General features: G+C 41.7%; 1 protein-coding gene across 2 annotated transcripts in view; it reads left to right on the top strand.

Annotated features, from left to right (window-relative positions):
• The first annotated feature begins 2,819 nt into the window (after nucleotides 1-2,819).
• LOC146219519 (stonustoxin subunit beta-like) overlaps nucleotides 2,820-24,447 on the top strand; it is a 28,493-nt gene continuing 6,865 nt past the window's right edge. Inside the window, exons 1-6 of one of the 2 annotated variants that reach the window (XM_084695059.1) lie at nucleotides 9,283-9,334; nucleotides 9,500-11,270; nucleotides 11,400-11,567; nucleotides 14,858-15,028; nucleotides 15,828-15,998; nucleotides 21,711-21,884. In XM_084695059.1, coding sequence (XP_084551185.1) covers nucleotides 9,298-9,334; nucleotides 9,500-11,270; nucleotides 11,400-11,567; nucleotides 14,858-15,028; nucleotides 15,828-15,998; nucleotides 21,711-21,884 — 2,492 coding nt within the window. In that variant the 5' untranslated portion in view covers nucleotides 9,283-9,297. Of the gene's footprint in view, nucleotides 2,909-3,031; nucleotides 3,152-5,252; nucleotides 5,370-9,282; nucleotides 9,335-9,499; nucleotides 11,271-11,399; nucleotides 11,568-14,857; nucleotides 15,029-15,827; nucleotides 15,999-21,710; nucleotides 21,885-24,447 lie in introns of those variants that run through there. The other variant, XM_084695060.1, reaches the window with a different exon arrangement.

Below are 24,447 nucleotides of genomic sequence, written 5' to 3'. Positions count from 1 at the left end.
GGTGGAGGGACAAGGAGCACATGTACAGAAAGTGGGAGAAAAAGAGGGGGGAGTTTGACTTGGTACAATCCTCTGTAAATCTTTGTTAGGTTTGCAACTCAGACTTCCTGACTACCTAGACCTGTATCTCCCTCAAGCTGTCCTCGACCTGACTACCTCCACCTGTATCTCCCCATACCAGATCAGCCTAACCTGATTCATGGTCCCCACACCAGATCTGACCTATCAGCCTATCCTGATTCATGGTCCCTGTACCAGAGCTGACCTATCAGAACACGTATAAATTGCTTTATGCGTAAAGACCTTTAGTAGTACAAAATCCTTGACTGACTTTTATACTCCTCCTAATGATCTGTAGTCACACTCGTGGTGCCGATTTTTATTTTATTTTCTGAAGTGTCTTCTGAAATGTGTTCTTACGGACTTCGGAAGTTCAACGTAAGAAATGAAACGTATATGATGTCATTTCTTCGTAATCATCCAAAATAATGCTAAGTGTGTTTTGTTTGGTATTGTACTTTTGGTATTTTTCCAAGTAGGCCAATGAATGGTCGGTACGTGTGATGCATTGAGTGGACAACATGCCGTTTACTGAGTGGGCCGGTCTGACAGTATAACTCCCGGGCCACTTTTTTCCCCCAGTCCGCTCCTGGTTGTAACCTACAGTATATATACATGTTAAGGTTGTAACCTGCAGTATATATACATGTTAAGGTTGTAACCTACAGTATATATACATATGGAGGTTGTAACCTACAGTACACAGGGCTCGACATTAAGGCTTGTCTGCTTGTCCGGGACAAGTGGATTTTTTGTAGGGCACGTGAAAGAGACCTTTACTTGTCCCACTGGACAAGTTAAAACTCAAACTAAATAAAATGCTATGTTACTTCACGTTATGTTCCAATTATTATGTCTATTTTACCGAATTTATTTGACCAAATTCTGCATTAGCAAAACACAAAATAAGTGGCTTCGTCCCAAGATCTCTACAGTGCAGCTTATTTAATGCTATAACACTTAAATGGGGGCTTATTACTTGAAAGAGGAATGATTTACAGTGTCATCGCAATTACACTATCAGGGCTTAAAAAAACAGTGACTTGCTCAAGTAGGCAAATGGCTAGTGGAACATTTCAAAACAAATTCAGTAAATCAAGCAACGCTGTAAGACCCAGTGAAATGTTATACAGCTAGCAAACTAACGCTGGCTAGCATCGCTACGGCATTGGCTACGTCTACTTCGGTAGGCTATCTTCAGTATTTGCAAGCTATCTAAACTTATACTCTATCTAAAATAAGAGAAATAGCCCCGAGAAGAGCTTTCACGGGTGTTCGCGTGCACCTCGTCCATTACTGTTTACAACGTTAGCAGGATTACTTGGTTGGCGTTGCCTTCTCAGCGTGAGAAGTAGGCTACAAGGTTTGGTGTGAGAGCGTCTGAGCAGGGGCGATTCTAGGATCAGACTTCTAGGGGTGCTCAGGCCCCAATTAGAATGTGACATGAATACAGTGCCTTGCAAAAGTGCTAGACCCTCTAAATCGTAAAAAGTGCTAAATCCCTAATTTCACTTGATAACAATTAATAGATTTAGTATTATTATGCAAAATATTGAATGAATGAAACAACTAAGGATGTCCCTTTCTTCATGAACTACCAGCATCAAATGATAATAAAGAATAATATTTTTTTTTATTTATTTCATTTTTTAAGGGTGCTTGAGCACCCCTAAAAAGGGTCTAAAATCGCCACTGGTGTATAGCCTACTTTACAGTTGAATATTAGCTGATATTTAACTACATACATTTAACCGATACAAATGCTGCTAAAGCTTCCTAGGTACACCACTGCCGCTAGCAAACTTTTTACATAAAATGATAAATCTTTACCCGGACAAGTGACTTTTGTTTATGGACAAGTGAAACGTTAATGTACTTGTCCAAAGGACAAGTGCCTCAAAAAGGTAATGTCGAGCCCTGGTATATATACATGTGGAAGTTGTAACCTGCAGTATATATACATGTGGAGGTTGTAACCTACAGTATACTGTATAAGGAGCTTCCTGTATCGACGGCCGTGCAGGAAACAGGGCAGCTGCATGACATGCTGGTGTCCAGAGACAAGTTGCTGGTCTCTCTACTCACTGAGCAGCCCAGTCTCTCTGGGGAAACATCACATTTCTGACAGATGCAAGTCTGCACATGATGTCACAGAGGGACTCAAAAGGCCTTAATACTGGATGTGAAAAGCATAGATATATATATACACTAGATGTCTTACGGCGGCGTCTAGAACGTCCGCACATGGCAGCCATCTTGCCACAGGCAACTTGCTCACCCATAACATTGTGTTGATGCTACATGTACTTTTTGAATGACCATAACTTGCTCAATTTTCAACCGATTTTTAAACGGTTTGGTTTGTTATCAACGTCAGAGATGTCGCTATTCCACTGCATACTTATGAATAATTCTGTAATTTTTAAAACATTTAATAGAATTATGCAGTGGAATAGCGACATCTCTGACGTTGATAACAAACCAAACCGTTTAAAAATCGGTTGAAAATTGAGCAAGTTATGGTCATTTAAAAAGTACATGTAGCATCAACACAATGTTATGGGTGAGCGAGTTGCCTGTGGCATGATGGCCGCCATGTGCGGACGTTCGACTCCGTTGTCCAGCAACGCGGACGAGACATCTAGTGTATATATATATCTATGGTGAAAAGATCCATGTATCAACATTGTAATCCGTGTTTTAGAATTATACTAAGCAACCAACAAAACATTACTGTGTTTCAGGGTGCTGCCTCTAAAATGAGTCTCTCAGGGAAGAGAGAGGAGGGGGGCACTGCTTCTAAAATAAGTCTCTTTGGGGAACATGACATGGACACCAAAGCTAAAAGGTAAGATGAGAATCCATAACTGTTCATGACTGTTCTCCATCTCAGAGCTCAGCAGTGATATTATGACATCATCATTAGTCAGAATAAATGAGAGACTGAAGGTCTGTCTCTGTTGTGTTGAAGCCCAATCCAGCAGGAGAGACCAGCCTCACCTGTACCCAGCTGTGTGTCCATGAAAAGTGACAGGTCCATGAATCCACCTATAAAGTTAAATGATGGAGGAGGACCTTCTAATGAGGAAGGGTATGTACTGACCTCTGCTGGTGTTCAATGTTATGTGATGAAGGTGACATGGTGTGAAGAAGCTGTCTCTACTGGGACTCAACATTCCTATATTATAGTTGTCTTATAGTTTATTTATGATGAGTGTTTAAATTTGTGAAGCAGCAAATGATTCTGTGCTGAAAACGCCATATTTTATATCAGAGATGTTTGAATGTATTTGAAATGAATATTAATTAATACAAAATAGCGTATCCAATTCAGAGCACAACCTACCAGCCTCAGCCCTACTGTTCATTGTATTTACTGTCTAATTGTTAAGACAAGGCCACACACATTACCTGTGCCATCGCCTGTTTGTTGATAAGAATGAGCAAGTAAAATGTTTGGAAAGTAAAAATCTCAAATGGAACTAGTTTAATCTATTTGTACTGACAAGGATGTTTTAAAGGAGACATGACATGAAAACGTCATTTTATGAGGTTATTTAACATTAATATGAGTTCCCCTAGCCTGCCTTTGGTCCCCCAGTGGCTAGAATTTTCGATATGTCTAAACAAAGCCCTGGGTGTTCTTCTCCGCCTTTGACAAAATGAAGGCTCAAACGCTCTGTTTGAAAATCTCCTCCAAGTGACGTAGATACGAGAAAGGTTACCTCCCCTCTCTCTGCTTTGCCTGCCCACATCATCTGGCCCGCCCATGAGAAACTGAGCTCACCATGCAAGGGCAAGTGCGATATCGGTTTTTCCTGGAGACATCATGGCGAGCAAACAAACGAAGCACAACAGTTGCTCAGTGCTTGGATGTACACATGCACAAATCTTTATTTAATTCCTTCATCCGAGCCTCTGCACAACCAATATCTCAATTGTATTTTCGCTGGAAATGCTCCGACACAACTTCCCAAAGTTTTGCATGTCTGCGCCAAACATTTCAGCCACTACTGTTTCCTCAACTTGAGCCAACACAAAGCTGGCCTTGCTGAAATTAAATTCTGGATCATTACTAAATCTCCTTGGTCAAGCTACAAACCTTGGACAAGTAAGTTAACTAAAGCTATATCATTTTGTTGCTTTACTGTATATGGTTACCTAGCTTGCTACCCTTAGAATGTGGCTGTTACATTAGCTCTGCAGCCAACAGCTGAGTTACTGTTGCTAACGTAAAGATAAATGGCATCAAGTGTGTGTGTGAATACAAACGCTGTAACGCCAGTGTTGTACACTTCTTTGTTATTTGGATAACCGTTCTGCTGTTGGTGTTATGGCTCGCGATATCTGCCTTTCTCCACATTGAAATGACTGAGTGTGCACCTCTGCAAAACAGGGTGATCAGATGAGAATGGCTAAATTAGAGGCATCTTACAGCAACGGGGGCTACGAGCCATTGCGATACATCCGTTGTAAACATTAGCGCATGTTGCCGCCCCTCTCCTCCTCATTAGCATTTAAAGCTACAGACACAGAAACAGCGCGGCTGTTCAATATATAAAAGCATCCAAAAACAGCATTTCATGTCTCCTTTAAGCATGGTAGATAGATAACGTTGTTAAATAAATCACAAGTACAAAGTAGTATTCATGAAAAAAAGTCTAATATAGCCCTTTGCTTCGTCACATCCCTACTAAAACACAGGATTAGCGCTACTGACTGTAGATACTAAGGCATCCCTCATCACTTCCCTACTAAAACACAGGGTTAGAGCTGCTGACTGTAGATACTAAAGTATCCCTCATCACATCTCTACTAAAACACAGGGTTAGAGCTGCTGACTGTAGATACTAAAGTATCCCTCATCACATCCCTACTAAAACACAGGGTTAGAGCTGCTGACTGTAGATACTAAGGCATCCCTCATCACATCCCTACTAAAACACAGGGTTAGAGCTGCTGACTGCCAGCCTGGCTGACATACAGACCATGTGGTAAAGGTTCACAGTGAGAGATACAGAGTAACAACAGGTCTGGAAACCTGCCTGTCTGACTCTCAACAGCAACATTCAAGCCTGGTTCTGACCCTACTAATGAATGAATCTTGCAACAAATGTTTGTTGAAATGATGGCTATGTCTGTGGTGTCTACTTTAGTGATTTATGTTTGTAAGACACTGTTGTGTTTGATAGGATCAGACAGCAGAGACCAGCCTCACCTGTATCCAGCTGTGTGTCCATGAAGAGTGACAGGTCTATGGATCCACCTGTCAATTTCAGTGATGGAGGAGGACCTTCTAATGAGGAAGGGTATGTACTGACCTCTGATGGTGTTCAATGTTAAGTGACGAAGGTGACATGGTGTGAAGAAGCCATCTGCACTGGGACTCAGCATTCCTATATTATAATATATTTGTCCTATAGTTTATTTGTGATTATACTGATAGTGTTTAAATGTATGTGGGCCCATATGAATAGATGCAGTATTTCTTATTAATGTCAGAGCACAACCTGCTGTTGTGTATTTTATTCAAGTTTTCTCCAAATTCTAAGTACAAAAACTGTCAGGAATCTCAGCAGAGTTTGAAAAGTGTATTCAGTCTTTACAAAGGTCAACATGTCAACAAACAACAAGCCAGAGACCGTTCGTCAGGTAGTGTGAGCTAGGAGATGTGATTATGAAGACAGTCTTGTAGTACAGTTGTAGGGTGCTAAACTCTTCACTCTGGTGGCAGAACTAGGGTTAGGGTTAGACTAGAGCAGGGTCATAACTGGAGCAGGGTCATAAGGAGCAGGGTCATAACTGGAGCAGGGTCATAAGGAGCAGGGTCATAACTGGAGCAGGGTCATAACTGGAGCAGTGTCATAACTGGAGCAGGGTCATAACTGGGGCAGGGTCATAACTGGAGCACACATCTGTGTGTGTGTGTGAGGCCCACATCACCAAAACAATGTTGCTTTACATATATGTGTCACAACCCTGCTCCTGGAGAGATACCCTCCTGTAGGTTTATATTCCAACCCTGCTATTGAGAGATGCCATCCTGTAGGTTTACACTCCAACCCTGCTCCTGGGGAGATACTCTCCTGTAGACACAAACAGCAGCTCTAACTAGTTCAGCTAACCTGAATGTGAGTTTAGAACACATCTCTTCCTAGTGGAAGCCTTCAGTTAAACCAGTCCTAAACTAACCAGATAGTTATAACTTCTCAATTTAAAAATACTTGACATATAATGTAAACACTTACTTATACTTACTAATACTTTTTGTATAATAGCTTTACATGCAATAAAAAGAGATTAGTGACTGTTTGACAAACACAACCTCCCCCTCCCTACACAAACATTCACACAAACACAAACACACACACACATACACAGATGCATCGTCACCCTAGTCATAACCTCCATGCACACACTCACACACACACACAGACAGCATGAGAGTCAAAGCCCTGCGGGTACCAGGCCTGGTATGAGCACAAGACTATGTCTGTCCCAGTGACGTGCGGTCAGGGGAGGCAAGGGAGGCAGTGCCTCCCCTGTGTCATCATGAAATGTAAAAAACGAATAATATAAAATTAGAATATTTGTCCACTGATCTCTGATAGAATAACTACTTAATAACCAAGAGTGAGGTCATGCCGGGAAATATCAAACTGAGGCTGGAAAGTATCGACCGAGCGACAGTGAGGTTGATACGGCAAAGCCGAGGGACAGCATCCAGATGAGGTTTGATATTTCCCGGCATGATCGAACGGTCGAGGTTAGTAAGTAGTTTATTATATGGCATTTTTAGCTTCTTTTCATTTTGTAAATGAAAATAAATGGTACCTCTAGGCTAATTGTAGCTAGCTCTCAAGTCTTCTCACGGTGTGTTTCATGTGTTGCCTAGAAACTCATTACTTTTGATAGAAAGCGGACAACATGGTTCTGCTAAAATGGCTTTAATTTCAACACAAAATAACGACACAAGTGATTCAAAGAGTCTAGTCTTCATCCTCACTTTTGATGACAAATTTTTTCAGCCTCATCTGGATAGTAAAACTCAGCAGCTGACTCGTCAATATCGCTCATTTTGAAGCTGACGTCAGAGGGCAATACGGATCTGTATTGACCGGCGAGGAGGGCAATACGCGGCTGGCATGACTACCCATTAGCCAATCAGAAAGCTCGTACCGTCGTTGCCATATAATAAATATAATTATTGGATGACTCCAATAATTTTTATAGCCAATATCGCTGAATTTGTGTATTTTCCTGTTCAAATACGGGGAAAAAAGCGGAAGGAGGCAGCGACTAGCTGTGCCTCCTCTCGGATTGCGCAATCCCACATAAACTGGGCTGACCTGCTAATTTCTTTTGCTCAATTCGAGCACGTGCAATTTGATCTCTCTGTATGTCACCAATGTAATGTCTGTACACATTTTTATTATATGTCCTCACATTTCATAGTCTTGGTCATGTATTTTACGTATTTGTATAACATATTAGTCTTGCTGATCATACATAACACTGCAGTCAAAAAGCAGGAGGGGAGGCAGCCAGTAGCTCTGCCTCACTGAAGGGGGCGTGTGTGAGCACACGGGCTTGTTCTGCTATTGTTATTCTTCATATATTACAGACAATTGCCATTGTATGGTCAGAGAATGTCCAATAAAGGGTTAGGGTTCCTTAAACAGGCTCTGGTACGGTTGTTGCTAGCTAAAAAAGTCAAATAGAAAAAGTGCACCCTATCGTTTATTTTTTTTGACCTGACTGATTATAAGATTATATATATATAATATTGTATTTTTATAATCTTGCATATATATAAGCTTAACATTTCTCAAAACTGGTCTTTCAATCAAAACTGGCAGTGATAAATCATGGAAGATCGATGCCTGGAGCAAAAAGATTTGCTTCAAACGACGGGAAAGAAGATAACAAAATTATATAAAACCAGATAAGAAAACATTAAGTAATTTTTAAGAATAAAACAACATTTGTATTTTTGTTATGGACTGGATATACTTTCATTTCTATTGAATGAGTATGAATTGTGGAATTGTGATGGCAAATTATAGCCTGGCTGCCAGCCCAACTTCTCCCCACCCACAAAAAAATTTGGTCGGGAAGTTGGGTCTGGAGGGTCTCGTATTGGGAACAACTACATAAAACCATGATCTGGACGGACCAATGAAATGGCCAGGGCGGGCTTTATACGATGATGATGGACAGATGATCAACAGTAACGTAACAAACAACGTCACGAAAGAGCCCTTGGGTTGAATTCGTTTTCAACAAACAACATATTACGTTGCTCTGATTGGTTATAGGTCTATCCAATTGAGCGAAGAGGCATTTGTTTTATGAGTTCGGTTGAAACACGCCCCATAGTCACAGCCCAACGGAGAGTTTTCAGACTCATATTCTGACTAGAATTATGAGTATGACAACGTCAGGCTAGGCAAATTAAGAACACTGAGCCTCTATAAATTTAACGCTTTTATTTGGCCAAATATGTGTGTGTAAAGAATGCTGCTATGGTATATGAAACATAACCTTAGTCAATGTGCAAGCAGCCAGTTGAACGGTGAATTGATGCTGCTCTGTTGAATTGATATATTTGTAAATCTGACTTTGAAAGAGTCAGTGCCTCCCAGCCACGAACCTCACCGCACTTCACTAGTCTGTCCATACAAATGTATTAACAAACAAACAATTGAACACAGAAACAACCATCTTTAACACACAAACATTAGACAATACACATAACAATCTGCAGATCGGCTCAAACACGGAGAAGGTCTAAAGTCATCACCTGTCTCCTGCATTTCATTCATCAGACAATAACACTAAACCATCTGGCCATGAAACATATGATCAGAGTCCACGTGCATCTAAAAGCACCAAAATACCTCAACAGATTCTGATGCCCAACACTTCTTCAGCTACAACATTTAAAGGAGTGACATTTAATTTGTCAAACGTGGTTTAAGGAAATTATTGATTACTCAGACAGCTAGTAAACAGGAAACCCCCTAATGGAAAGGAATGAATCAGTGCCATCTAGTGGTATAGAAGATAGTTTACTCTGTATCACTCAAACAGTGTGTCTGTGTATGCAGGAATGGATACAGTTCGGTATTTTAGTCGTAGATATTTAGCCCATGTGGTTCATGTGTTTAAGTAATGTCATCTCTTGTCCACAGAGATCAACAGAAGTCAGACCAGAGTCTCCACGTCCTGAGGAACATGAACCAGAAGGAGCTGGCTGACACTCTGGAGGAAAGTAAGAGACTCCATATTTAGTCTAAGTTGACCAACTGATGGTATATGATGAAGATACAGGTTAAGAGTATTAGAGTAACTTTTAACTGGCAATGTGCAATGATGGAAAATCCATGTTTTTGTATTGTGGTCTTGTTAAGAATAACATCTGTGTTTGGTCCTTCAGGAGAGCTTTCTCATCATAGAGTCTCACGTCAACTCAAATCTAAACTGAAGAAGAAGTTTCAGACTGTTTTTGAGGGCATAGCTCAACAAGGAAACCCAACTGTTAATAAGATCTACACAGACGTCTACATCACAGAGGGTGAGAGTGCAGAGGTCAATAAAGAACATGAGGTGAGACAGATTGAGAAGGCATCCAGGAAATCAGCAGGACCAGAGACAGCCATCACATGCAACAACATCTTTAAACTCTCAGCTGGACGAGACACACCCATCAGAATTGTTCTGACAAAAGGAGTTGCTGGCATCGGAAAAACTGTCTCTGTGCAGAAGTTCATCACGGATTGGGCTGAGGGACTAGCCAATCAGGAAATCCAGTTAATCTTTCCTCTGCCGTTTCGAGAGCTGAATCTGTTGGATGGCAAAGAGTTCAGTCTGATGGAACTTGTCCATCACTTCTTCTCAGAAACCAGGGAATCAGGAATCTCCAACTACAACAAGAACAACGTTCTGTTTGTCTTTGACGGTCTGGATGAGAGCCGACTCCATCTAGACTTCAGAAGAAACAAGAGCTGGTGTGATGTCACAGAGTCCACCTCAGTGGATGTGCTGCTGACCAACCTGATCAGAGGAAACCTGCTTCCCTCTGCTCTCATCTGGATCACCACTCGACCTGCAGCAGCCAATCAGATCCCTTCTGAGTGTGTTGACCTGGTGACAGAGGTACGAGGGTTCAATGATGCTCAGAAGGAGCAGTACATCATGAAGAGATGCAGTGATGAGATCCTGGCCAGGAGAATCATCTTACACATCAAGACATCTAGGACTCTCTACATCATGTGCCACATTCCAGTCTTCTCCCTAATGTGTGTGACAGTCTTGGAGCACATGCTGAGAACAGAGAAGAAAGAGAAGATGCCCAAGACCCTGACTGAGATGTACACAGCCTTCCTGGTGTTACAGACCAAACAGAAGAAGGTGAAGTATCATGGGAAAACTGAGACAGATCCACACTGGGATGAAGAGAGCATTAAGAGCATTCTGTCACTGGGAAAACTGGCCTTTCACCAGCTGGACAAAGGCAACCTGATTTTCTATGAGAAAGACCTGACAGAGTGTGGCATTGATGTCCATGATGCCTCAGTGTACTCAGGAGTGTTCACACAGATCTTCAGAGAGGAGAGAAAAGTCTTCCAGGAGAAGGTGTTCTGCTTTGTCCATCTGAGCTTTCAGGAGTTTCTGGCTGCTGTGTTTGTGTTTCTCTCATTCATCAACAACAACAACAAGAATCTAATGTGTCATTCCACCTCAGACACATCTAGCGTGTACAAGACTGCTGTGGACAAGGCCTTGCAGAGTAAGAATGGAAACCTGGACCTTTTCCTCCGCTTCCTCCTGGGCCTCTCAATGGAGTCCAATCAGACTGACTTACGAGGCCTGCTGACTCATACAGGAAGCAACACACAGAGCCATGAGGAAACAGTCAAGTACATCAAGGAGAAGATCAGAGAGGATCCTTCTCCAGAGAGATGCATGAATCTGTTCCACTGTCTGAATGAACTGAATGACCATTCTCTGGTGGAGGAGATCCAACACTACCTGAGCTCAGGAAGTCTCTCCAGTGAGGAGCTCTCATCTACACAGAGGTCAGCTCTGTTCTTTGTGTTGCTGACTTCAGAAAAGAAGATGGATGTGTTTGACCTGAAGATATACTCCAGATCAGAGGAAGGTCTTCTGAGGCTGCTGCCAGTGGTCAAAGACTCCAAAACTGCTCTGTATGTATAAATCAATTTTGATAATGATAAAATTTAGGACATATTGTGATGTGATATTTGATTATCGTATGATCCTATTGTACACACTATGACTCTGATGATGTGTCACGTTCTCCTTATGTCATGTAGGCTGAATGACTGTAACCTCTCAGAACGGTGCTGTGAAGCGCTGGCCTCAGCTCTCCCCTCCTCAGAGCTTACAGAGCTGGACTTGAGTAACAACAACCTGGGGGATTCAGGCATGAAGCTGCTCTCTGCTGGACTGGGAAATCCACTCTGCAAACTGGAGACACTGAGGTCTGTATTTATGTTCTACATGAGTCAATAGCAAGGTTACAATAGCACAATGTCTTTGTATGGTTGATTTTAGACAATATAATTTCTTCTCAAGTTGGGTATGAACATCATGCCATGAATAAGATACGCTTTCTGTCATCAGTGAGGAGTAATTTGAGAAGTATTCAATGGTATTCTGCATACTTTGGTTGTAGGTATGGTTATTTGAGTTATTGTTGCCTTTCTATTATCTCGAACCAGTCTGCCCATTCTCCTCTGACCTCTGACTTCAACAAGGCATTTTGGTCCACACAACTGCCGCTCTCTGCATATTTTCTATTTTTCGGACCATTCTCTGTAAACCCTAGAGATGGTTGTGCGTGAAAACCCAGTAAAACAGGCGGAAACAGTATCTGAATAGACAGTTCCGTCGAGTGAATTCCAGTACACAAAGCACTTCTATTCTGTCTGTGTTCGGAAACATAAGTGCAGACTATTCATCTTACAATATGACCCAGCATGGATGGATTTACGTGTTTACTTTATCTCCAAAGAATGTATTAATTTAAATAAACAAGTTAAGAAATAATGTCACTTTAACTTTTTTCAAAAGTCATTGGTTAATTGACATAAAATAAGGCCTAAACTAAGCAGTGGGTTCGAATCAATTATGGCATATCCGTTCTTTGACAACCCTGTGGATGAAGGTGTTCAGATTATACAAAGAGTGTTTATCCCACCAGCCCATCGGGTCTTCAGAAACAAAAGTAATGCTTCACTGACCAGTATTTGTGGAAAAGGTATAGGTTCAGCAGGCCCAGCGTAGTTTATCTAGATAGATTTTATTGTCATTCTTAAAATATATGGAATAATACTTTAGCCTTTAGTGGATGCATACGTGAACGTTTGCTGTTAGAAGATAAACGGTCTCTGGATAAAGTCATACAGATTGATAATCAAGTGGAATCAGCCACGTGCAAAACAAGTGAACTCTCAAACAGTGGAGGGCTGCTGAGGGAGATGAATACGCTGCCAGAGAAGGAACAAAAACGTCAGAGCAGCACAGGTTACTCAAGAAAATGTCAAAAAAATTCTAAATGTACACAAACATTTTACTGATGTGACTCAGATAAGCACCTGTCAAACTCCACAAAATGCCATGCCGCAAACAAAATATTCAAATCATGTGGAAAGACTGGACTACTAGACTTTTGCTACAGTGTGCCGCTCAGGTCAAAAACATGAGGTGAGGGAGGTGGTTATTCCCAAGCTGCCGGTGTTCTTTCTAAAATCAAATCAAATGTATTTGTATAGCCCTTTTTACACGCAAGCATGTCATAGAGGGCTTCACATATGCCCATAGAACTGCCCCTCAACTAACCTAAACCCTCAAGAAAGACAAGGAAAAACTCCCAGAAAACAGAAGAAAAAATTGAAGAAACCTTGGGATTCAGAGAGGGATCCCCTCCTCCAGAGACGGTTGGTGAAAGAGAGGTGCAGAACACAGGCTAAACATAGTCATACAGTGTCAATGGGTTTTGAAACACCAAAATCCAATCCATTGTTGGTGGATACTGTCTCAAAAGATAAGAAAATAATGTGCACTGTAGAATTAGACACGTCACCAAATATGCAGCCATTCCAGATGATAGTGGATACTGGATCATCAGTGTCATTGCTGCCTGCTGTGGTCTATGAGAATTCATTCTGTCCTTGAAACAAACTGAGATTCCTCTGGTGACGTACTCAAGACAGAGAATCCCAGTATTGGAACAACTGGATACAAATGGATACATGATGGATGTTCTGCTCCAGCCTCATTTGACATTGTAGAATCAGGTTCACCACTGCTCAGGTTAGACTTAATCCAGGCACTGAAAATGGTCATTGTGGGAAACAGAGTAAAACTCAGATCAGAACAGACAGTGAGAGAAATAGCGGTTCCACCCTTGCCTGCCCCTACAGCTTCACCTCTACCTACCTTGGGCTGTGTGAAAAACTTGGTGCAGAAAGTAAAAGTAAGAGATTATGTGAAACCAATGCAACATAAATTGAGGAGGCTGTCCTTCTCTGTCAGGAATGCTGTTTCTGCTGACATCATCGAGAAGACGGTTCTCTCTGGGTGTCGCCAATCGCTGTGACTCAATGAAAGAGCTCAACAAGAATACAAATGTGTATGGACCTCAGGGAGCCCAACAAGGCGTGGTAACTGATTCCTCACATGGAGGAGCTCCTTTCAGAACTCAGGGGAGAAACCATGTCTCTCAGGTCATTCTTTGGCCTGACATCTTGGTACTGCAAGTTCATACAGAACTACGCTGCCGTCATGGAGCCGATGAGAAATGTACTCTGTGGTGCTACATTCACATGGACCAGGGAGGCAGAGAAAGCTTCCAGCGGGTAAAACCACTAAGAACTGACAGTTCAGCACTTGCTTTGTTTGACCCCTCTCTGCCCACCATTGTGTCCACAAATGCCTCAGACTATGGCATAGGTGGTGTTCTTCCGCAGCTACATCCAGACAACTCTGAAAGAACCGGGGCTTTTGCTTCTGTCACTACTGTCTGAACCAGTATCATGAGGAGTAGTGTGTATGTGGTCACTACTGTCTGAACCAGTATCATGAGGAGTAGTGTGTATGTGGTCACTACTGTCTGAACCAGTATCATGAGGAGTAGTGTGTATGTGGTCACTACTGTCTGAACCAGTATCATGAAAAGTAGTGTGTATGTGGTCACTACTGTCTGAACCAGTATCATGAGAAGTAGTGTGTATGTGGTCACTACGGTGTTCGAACCATTCCAAAACATACCAAAGGATGTATTGTATTATTTTATCTCACTGGGGAATTCATCTTTTTGAAGTTTTTTCACAATAATACAATCAAGCTAACTATTCCTGAACAGTGTCATATATTCATTGATAGTTTGATCATGTCAGTACAACAGTGCCATAGATCTCATCTATAGCACTGATAATAGGAGATACTAAACCAAGTATTGATCTTAGTACCGAGGGAATTGTGATCTGATTGGCTCAGAAAGACACTAGACAGTCTAGAACAAAAGATACACTGATGGCCTACATTTCACATGATATGATTTAGAAATACCTCAGGAAGATGACATGATGTCTCAGTATACATTAGACATGATAGTTTTGGGAATATTCGGTGGGAGAGTTCCACTTTTCCAGAGGTGGTCGGTGTTGAAGAAGAGGTGCAGACCATAAGCAAAGCATCATCATGCATCAAGAGTAGAGGTAACAATAAAAAGTGTTTGTGATCCCTCCTTAATGATAACGTTCTACAGGCTGTCAGGCTGTCACATCACAGAGGAAGGCTGTGCTTCTCTGGGCTCCGTGCTGAAGTCAACCTCCTTCCTGAGACAACTAGATCTAAGTAACAATAATCTGAAGGATGCCGGCATGAAGCTGCTCTCTGCTGGACTGGGGAACCCACTCTGCAAACTGGAGACACTGAGGTATGTAATCAAATTCAACACGAGAGAACAAGTAGTTACACAATACAACACACCACACACTGGCTGCAGGTTTGGGGTTAATTCAAGATACAAGGAGGCCGGCCAAAGCATATTCAGGGCAGGCTAGGGTCATATTCCACAAGGTAGAATCATTCAGGTACAGGGCGGCTGGCAGGCTCAGAGTCAGGGCAGGCAGGAGGCCAAGCAGGTAACTAAGAGTCAGAAAAGACTAAAGGAGGTAGAAAAAACACAAGGAAGGCTGCTGTAGGATTGAAAAACAAAAACTGTCCCCAAGCAGAAAACAGAGATAAATGAAGGTAGGAAGGAAGATGGGAGACACCTGGAGGGGTGGAGAGAAACATGACATAGGTGAAACAGATCAGGGTATGACAGGAATCTGTATAAGACAAACTATATTATTGTAGGTTGACCTGGGCAGTATGTTTTGTATTGTTCTGCTAATGTACTGCTTCACATGTGGTTAACGCCCTAACTCTGCAGTAAAGGTTATGGGTCAGAAAAGGTGCCTTGTATACTGAGAGACCTGCTACTGGATGTAGTATGTAATACATTCTTGGAGTATTGTACAACTATGTAACTGGATGTACAATTTTTTACATATCAAAGGATGGTATTGCATTTAAGATAAAGGGAAAGTTAACCAACCAGGACAGACAGCCATCCGACTTATCAAACCTTCTTCGTGCTTGAGAGGAAAATGATCAGACTGGTATTCTTTATTTATACCTCTAGAGGGTAGTAGTGTTTGTGATCCCTCCCTAATGATAACCTTCTACAGGCTGTCAGACTGTCACATCACAGAGGAAGGCTGTGCTACTCTGGGCTCTGTGCTGAAGTCAGCCTCCTTCCTGAGACAACTAGATCTAAGTAACATTGATCTGAAGGATGCCGGCATGAAGCTGCTCTCTGCTGGACTGGGGAACCCACTCTGCAAACTGGAGACACTGAGGTCTGTATTTATGTTCTACATGAGCCATTAGTAAAGTTATAATTGTACAATGTATTTGTGTGGTTGATTTAGACAACAGAGTTGAGTCTGATTGGGTATAAACTTCATGCCAAGAATGAGATATGCCTTCTTGTCATCAGTGAGGACTAGTTTGATAAGAAACTCACAGATTTGCTGTATCTGAAACACTCTAAAACATGATGTACATAATGATTCGCTTATATTTTATTAAATGTTTTGTTTATTTTAGACAGAATGAAAATGTGGATGCAACTGTTTCTGAATGTGCAACATGATTGCAGTCTCTTTGGGCAGTGTTAACAATCTGTATGCCCTTGCCCAAAGGGTAATAAAATACAGCTTAATTTAATTTTCAACCTTAAACCTATTTCGCATTGAAACACAACCTGTCATTCATCAAACTTTGTGAACATCTGGGGTTTCCCTTGTCACAGTGGAAAAATGTTGACTTTAATCTGTGAACACCACTTGTTTTATTAACACTGAAATGTGCAGTCATGGCTTTCACAAAGAGATAAATTGAGGTACTGTCATCTTCAGCACCTTTATAGACTCTGTAACCTAAATCAGTAGCACACATGATCTCAATTTCTTATTGTGTACGTGTGTGTCTGTGGTTGTTGTGATTTATTTTTATGAATGTTAGGGTTAAGACATTTGAAGTTAAAATAATAATTTGAGGGTTTTCTCTGCTGTTAAATAAAATAGCAGTCATGTTTGACCCTGAAGACAACACAAGGGTTAAGATATACTATTCATCATATTATTGTACATTTACCTGGGCAGTGAGTTTAGCATCTGGTGGCTGTTGTTCCTGTGGTTGACGCCTCTTCCACTACATGAAGGGTTTCAAATTAGGAATGGCAAGAAAAGTGTGCTTGATGTATAATACTTCTGTATATACTGTATATGTATGGAAGTGGCTATTCACATTTATTCTGATATACTTTACTTCATAGGATGGTAGTATTCCATCTGAGATGCAGGAATAGTCAACCAAACGCCCCATACCAAGTGAGATTTCAAACACATATCTGCTCTTTAAAAAAGGGAAGAACGAAAGAATATAAAATGTTGAAATAGCCTATATAAAGACATAGTATGGAACGCAGAGTTAGTCAAAATTAAATAAATAAATAAATAGGTAAATAAATTGACTTTTATTTCCTAAAGCTACATTTATTTATTTTCTGAGACTTTTACACACCACATTTATTTCCACATATACAGGTATTTCCACACCACATTTATTTCCACACCACATTTATTTCTGTGCTGTATTTATTTCCGATCTCACGTGCAAACTAGAGGGGCGTTGTTATCTTCAGACCAACGCAGCTGCATAATGGCCTTATAGATCAAATTGATCAGCATGGCTTGTCAGTATGTATTATTTTGGCACACATTGTAGATTTTGTAGAGGTACTTGGGCGGATAAGTGCTAAGACAAATGGTTTGAGACTTATCGAACACCGTGTTTTTGTTCAAGACGGCAAGTGTAGAAAGCCACAACAAGAATCTTCCTTTAGGGTTTAGCGTATTTTGATCGTATCCTATTGTCTGGGTTCACAGTGATGATTTAAGTAGGCTAATTTGTAAGATGTAGTTTCATAAGGGGCTGTGGTATCGTGGGAAATGTGGCTATTGGGCTACCCCAAATAGGCCTATGCGATCAGCCTACACATTTGTGTATTTTCTGGTGGGCCCACGATAACCAGCTGTTTTCGATGAACCCAGGCCTTACAAATGTTTCTTAAATACCAATACATTTAGGTCCTTTCATCCATGAGCTTGAATAGCTACAACAGACCAACAATCGTGTTTTTGCTCTAGTGCAATCGAATCCCACTTCATGCCAGCTTGCAACTGTTTTATTTTCTTAGCCTACAGCAGCAAATATGAGATACGACTTGAAATTTGCCAATGGTGTTGAATGTTGTGTGAATTTGTGACAAATCTGGTGATAGAGGCCAACGGCAGCTACTGCTGTTGGGTGCACGCACAGCTTGCATGCTTACGAAAACCAGGTAGTCTGGGAACCAGGGCAATAACACCGTGGGTGTCCACCACCTTTGCTAAGGGGATAGCTGTAGAGCTACTTGTTTGGGGGGTGACAGTGGCATCGCACTGCCGAAAAGCATACAATGTAGACAAGCTTTGCCCACAATGTCTGTGTCGTCTCTGCCTTTTTATCATTGGTTCTCAATGGGAGTGATGGCGGTGACCTAGTAGCCTACTTCTTTGATAGCTGCGACGTAGCGCTGAAGTTACCTTTGTAAACATTGCTTTAGCTCGTGTGACGTGTACCAAATGGTAAGGCTAGATACTTATAGCTAGTTGCCTTATCAACCTAGCTATCCACATAATAGCAGAGCGATGTAGCGGTGGCAGTGATTGTCTTCTTTGTTAGGCGTAGCGATGGTTGCTAACTGTGTCAGCTAACATTACCTGGCACTAATCACCCCCCACTACCTGCACATCTTGCACACGAACAGTGCTCGATAAGTCTCAAAGTATTTAAGACTTAAATATCTATGTTCTGTAGAGCACTTATCCCCCGCCCAAGTACCTCCAGAAAATCTACAATGTGTGCCAAAGTAATATATCCTGACAAGCCATGCTGATCAATTTGATCTCTAAGGCCAGCATGCTCTCTGACACTATAATGTCTTCCATCATCTACCGAATCTAGGTGTCCCTATCTGCCTTATTTATTTATATATGTATTTATCTATTACTTAGTTATTTATTTATTTAATTTTGACTAACTCGGTGTTCCATATATTAGTAGCCGGTCCAGAACAAATAAGTTCACTGAGGCTTTTTACAGTAATTTAGAAGCAAATTACCTCAGAATTAGCACAGGAATGTGGTAAGGAATTCCCAGGAATGGCCAGGGTATGAACCAGGACCTTTTGTAGCTAATGGGCTATAGAGCGACTGAAGTGGGATATTCTTCAGTTGGAATCCAACTCAGTGCGACAAGTTGGGCAGGTAGGCTGATATTTTACCACTTTATATGTAAAAAATTACATTTTAGTTGACTGCGGCAGGGTGTAGGGAATGCAGGGTTTTTCCTGGGTCAAAATGGGTCTTCGGTGCTCAATATATATATATATATATATATATATATATATATATATATATATATATATATACATATATCTTTTTTTCTCCCCCAAACCCACATATTTTTGTCCTATTTCCGCAAAGCAATAAAGTTAGGCTACTTAAAGACACCTTACACTCATAAAGTATGTTCTAAATGGTATAAATGCTGCCAATTCATAATTGACGTAACAACTTATTGTAAATGGTCAGTAGCCTAGCCTATCGATAAAGGTTGGCCACTCTGAAGCATGTACACTGCCTGCTGAAGCATGTACACTGCCTGCTTCATTTGATCCTGATAGGCTAAGCATTATGCAGCAAACATAAAAATAAACCCACTTTTTATTAATTAAAACTACCTCAGCATAATACTGCACCTTAAATACAAACCTGAGTAAGGGCAGAAATCGCTACCGAATCAACAGACATGTGCAATTTAGCTAGCAGGGGAAGAATACATACAACGAAAATCACCAGTTAACTTGATTTAAACTTGCAAGAACTATAGACTTTACAGGCTCACATAAACTGACAACATAAGTTATAGGCTACGACTTACAGTTCTCAAAGACGCACACACGCAATCTCAATTGCGTTGTGAAGCGCGTGTCCTTGCAATTCTCCGACATGCACTATAACAATCACTGCTGATACGACGGCCAAAAATGTTGTACAGCCTGATTTCTGATACCGTGGCGGCAGAAATGTTGCCATAGAGCAAACACTGCACTATATATTATCATTCCAGGTTAAGAATACCAATGGAGGCTGCGTTTGAAATCATAAATCAAACTTTTGTCAGCATTTTGAGTGGAAATTCAATTTGCATTTGTACAGGTGTATTTGTGCACGTCGGGCTGGCCCTCGCAGCGGAATGACAGTTTAGTGGCCACTCTGTCCATTCGCGCACCTCACAGTTGCGTATTGTTCAGACAAGAAGACACGCTTATTAACTCGATTACTATTGATCAAAACAGAGGGTTCGGCTGTAGCCTGCTTGAAACATACTGTTGAGAACAAGGGCGTAACCATGGTTTAGACATTGGGGGGTCCAAATAAATAGGCTACCCTTCCCCATAATTGTTTTTGTTAAGTGATTGCCTCTATGAAAATGTGTAAATTTAGCACATAGTTTTGAGGACTACATTGACCATTTGAAGTCACATCTAAAGGAATAGTGTAATTTCTCATAGACAGTGACTGCCTGCATTGTGACCACATGTCATTTTATCAGATAAACAGCGACTCATGTTTTTATGAGACTACTCCTTTTATTTGCACACATTTAGCTCGGAATCAAGTTACTGTCTGAAAAAAACACGTATGCTTGGCTGCTGGTGCAGTTTCATCCGCTTTTTAGGTCACCTCAAATCCTCCATTAGCCTACTCTACCTCCTCTCCAACAAGTTAAGCTAACTAGCTTTAACATTACTTTCTTTGCGCTCAATTGACTGACGAAAAAGTGTAAGGTAACCATGACAACGCAGAACGACGCAAGGTGGATTCAAACGAAATCACACGACGGTGCAATTGGAAGGGGGAATTCAAAAACTTGTTTTTCTTAACAAATGGAAATAAATAGAAAATAAATAAGACATAACAAGAGACTGATCCATTGACAGGGTTCATTAAAGGAGAACATATATTTTACATATTTTCTTCTGTATATTGGGGGGGACAGATAAGTATTTTCTCAATATTGGGGGGGACACAACCCCCCCAAAGAATGTGTAGTTACGCCCTTGATTGAGAACATATTCGCTGACATGCATTCCACACTTTTTTTTTTCTTTTCATTGCAGACTTTTTTTTGCCTTTGGCGCTCGGGATTTGTCATTGGCGCTCAGGAAAACGGCTTTGGCGCGCGCCAAAATTTTCTCTATGCAGGAAAAAATCCTGGAACGGGGGGTAATGCTAGTTACAAATAGCTAGAAAGAGGCAGCAGGAGAGGGCTTTGTGTCCTAGTCAGGGTTTTGTCAGGGATTTTCCTCAGCAGCAGAAAGGAGGAGGAAGCGGGGGGTTGTAGTAGCTGGTCGCTGTTGTTTATTAGGTTGTCATGACTTTGTGGGTGATTAACGTCCTGTCACTGTTCAGTTGCTCAACCTCCTAATTGCGATATCGTGATATTTAATACAATCCTGAAGCAGCGGCGGCAATGATTTACTCTACGTCGAGCTGTCATCGAACTCGTGTTAGAGAGAACTTATTAAAGGGAGAAGTCACGTGGCCGTGAACATTGCTTTCTGCAATGGTGGATAGATATGATCCATGTTCTATGTCTCGTACTACTTAAGAATAGGGGCTATAGTCCCTAATTTGTTATGTTCATTCAAGTCAAGTTTGGGACTTGAATCCTAGTTTTTTCTGAGCAGGCTTTATGTAGCGGACGTCCTGATGTTCCATAGAACTACTACCACCAAACTGAACACAAACCTAACCTTCCTGAACTGGGGGAAAGGTAATTCTGTCTAAGGAGGGGGAGGAGCAGCTATGACAGCACCTGACAAATGAACCCCTCTGTGCTGACTCACTCTGGAGGCCCAGATGGATTCTGCCACAACATTGATCCTCTTTCTACAGGCTGTCAGGCTGTCTGGTCACAGAGGAAGGCTGTGCTTCTCTGGCCTCAGCTCTGAGGTCCAACCCCTTCCACCTGAGGGAACTGGACCTGAGCTACAATCATCCAGGAGAAAAAGGATTGAAGCTGCTCTCTGCTGGACTGGAGGATCCACACTGCAGACTGGAGAAACTCAAGTAAGGAGACGTTTGTGTTTTTATATACCTCTTCATGTAATGTTGCTTAACACTGAATATACATCTAAGTATGTTAACTGGCCTTGCATTTCATGATTATACAATTACAGACTGCATGTTTATTTAGGAAGAGAGAAACCCTATATAATCTACAATAGCCTTTAGTGCAAATATGATTATATAGCTACAATCACAATTGTATTTCCTGGGGTCTATTCCAGAAAGTGGGTTTAAGTGAAAACAGTGAGTTTGTTAACCCTGAGATGAGGGAAACTCTGGGTTTTCTGTTCCAGAAAGAGAGGAAACACAAACTCTGGTTACGTTACCACGGTAACTGATGGTAACTAACCTAACCTGCTCACTGGCAGCTTTTGTTTAACAAACCATGAACCTCTCTCCTCCCTCATGCCGAGCCTGAAGCAATTATCAGACATGGGGTGTCCTTTCCTCATCCAGGGCTCCAGACTAGTTTTTTTTTACTGGAGCACTGTAGCCCCTAACTGAACATGTTGGGGGCACAGGCAGAACATGTAGGGGCCTACACCTTAAATTGACCTGCATTTTCCCCATTTTAAATGTATTACTGATAATGTGCTGTTGTATGACCAAAATCTCATATCCTGATATAGATCTTTTCATATCCCGATAACGATACATTTTCTTTCAATTCAATATATAAATGGTTGATATAAAATGACCACATGGAGAGGCTCTAAATTGCAGCCATTTTGGTTGCATATGCTCCCGAAATGTTATCTGTGTGACCTCAAAATATATTTGGGAGTGTAGCAGACTACTTGTACATAATTCACTGGACAGGTTCAAGTGGACATTGCACCTTTAAGGGTACAATGAGGTCTGGGCTACGTTGTGGGTAGCTAGCATAGACTGTATATATTAATGACGTGGTCATCGTGACGTCACACTATTGGTTTGTGAAAGCCTGTTTTGAAGCCTTGATTTTTGCACTTCCTGGTCGCCATCTTGTGTTTTTGGAGCCAGAAGTGACCATATTTGGACGAGAGGGTGAAGTTGTGGAGGGCCGAAGGGCGTGTGGCTTCATTTTTCAGCCCAAAGGTAGCTAGCTACGTTTTCTGTTCAAAAAGTATCGTCTTTGTGGGCCTTCGTTTTCATCATGGGCCTTTCTTCTACAAAATGCTGGCTAATTGCACAGCCTGCTGTGAGCTGATACAGTGACCGGTCCACCGCTCTGTCCAATGTTACACCAATTAAACTTAATCTTTAGACTCTTAACTTGAATGCAGAGCAGTGTTTCCCACACATAGAATACATTTGTGGCGGTGCGCCACAGAATCAACACCGGCCGCCACATTTTGCGTTTCGTAAAAATGTTTTTTTTTAACACTATTTAAGTTAAAACACGCAGCGTATTCATTCAGCTGCATTTCCTTTCCCTGCTCTCCCTCCGTCTCTCTGTCACTCAAGTGTCTTTCTCACATACACAGTCACAACGTCAACACAGGTTAGCAACAATGCATACCTACGCCGTTCTAGTAAGACAGACAGCTATAACAGCGAGCCTTCAGCATTAGTGGCATAGCTAAAGGTCTAGGGAGTTGAGGCTACTTTTCACTAGGTACCTATGAACATGTCTTAATTGAAGGTTCTCCTTTGTTCTTTTGGTGAGAAGTCTCAGTAGCTAGCTACTTACCTGGCGTCATGGAGCCAATCAATTAAATAGTTATTTAGCACTAGCGTTGCTACCTGCACATGCAGAAATTATTTGTTTGTTGTTGTTTATTTTGTCCCCTCCGCCACAAATCGGGGGGTGTAAGGGAAAAACGGGGCGCCAAATGTGCTAGGACCGCCACTGTGTATAACACATAAGAATGACATGAAAGGATGTCAGGGAGTCAGGTGGCTGAGCGGTTAGGGAAGCGGGCTTGTAATCAGAAAGTTGCCAGTTCGATTCCTGGCCCTGCCAGATGACGTTGTGTCCTTGGGCAAGGCACTTCACCCTACTTGCCTTGGGGGGATGTCCCTGTACTTACAGTAAGTCGATAAGAGCGTCTGCTAAATGACTAAATGTAATGTAAATTCTCCAGTTTTCCATGCAGAGCTAACCTGGTATTTCCCGCAGCACTTAACGCCAGTTAAGGCGGCCGCCTAAACAACACTCGCCTGCCGCCTTAACTACGTCGTCCAAAAAAAACACATTAGGCTAAACTCTACAACCCCCCCCCCCCCCCCAGAACACATTAGGCTTGACTCTACAACCCCCCCCCCCCCCCGGTCTAACGGCAAACCCTACTACCTTAACTAACACATTTTCTGTGGGAAACCCTGCTCCTCCTTGTAATGCCCAGTCATGCTCTGTTATAAAGGAGAAGAATGTGCCAGTTGTTTTACCATTCACTCTTTTTTCTCATCACGTCAATGTACATGTCAAACCCATAATTCCACACAAGAACCTCAAAACAATGTACATGGGGAGAGAACAGTGTAGCTCAGCAGCTACCATACAGTAAGACGTATACCTCTGCAGGTCTTTCTGAATCCTTCTCTGTGGCAGCAAACAACATATCTTTATCATTCTGTGATG

Source organism: Hypomesus nipponensis, chromosome 28 (assembly GCF_054491055.1).
Source record: "Hypomesus nipponensis isolate SF chromosome 28, ASM5449105v1, whole genome shotgun sequence".
Taxonomy (NCBI): Eukaryota; Metazoa; Chordata; class Actinopteri; order Osmeriformes; family Osmeridae; genus Hypomesus; species Hypomesus nipponensis.
Note: the sequence above shows the minus strand (reverse complement) of the source record. Positions and strands in the feature narration are given on the sequence as shown.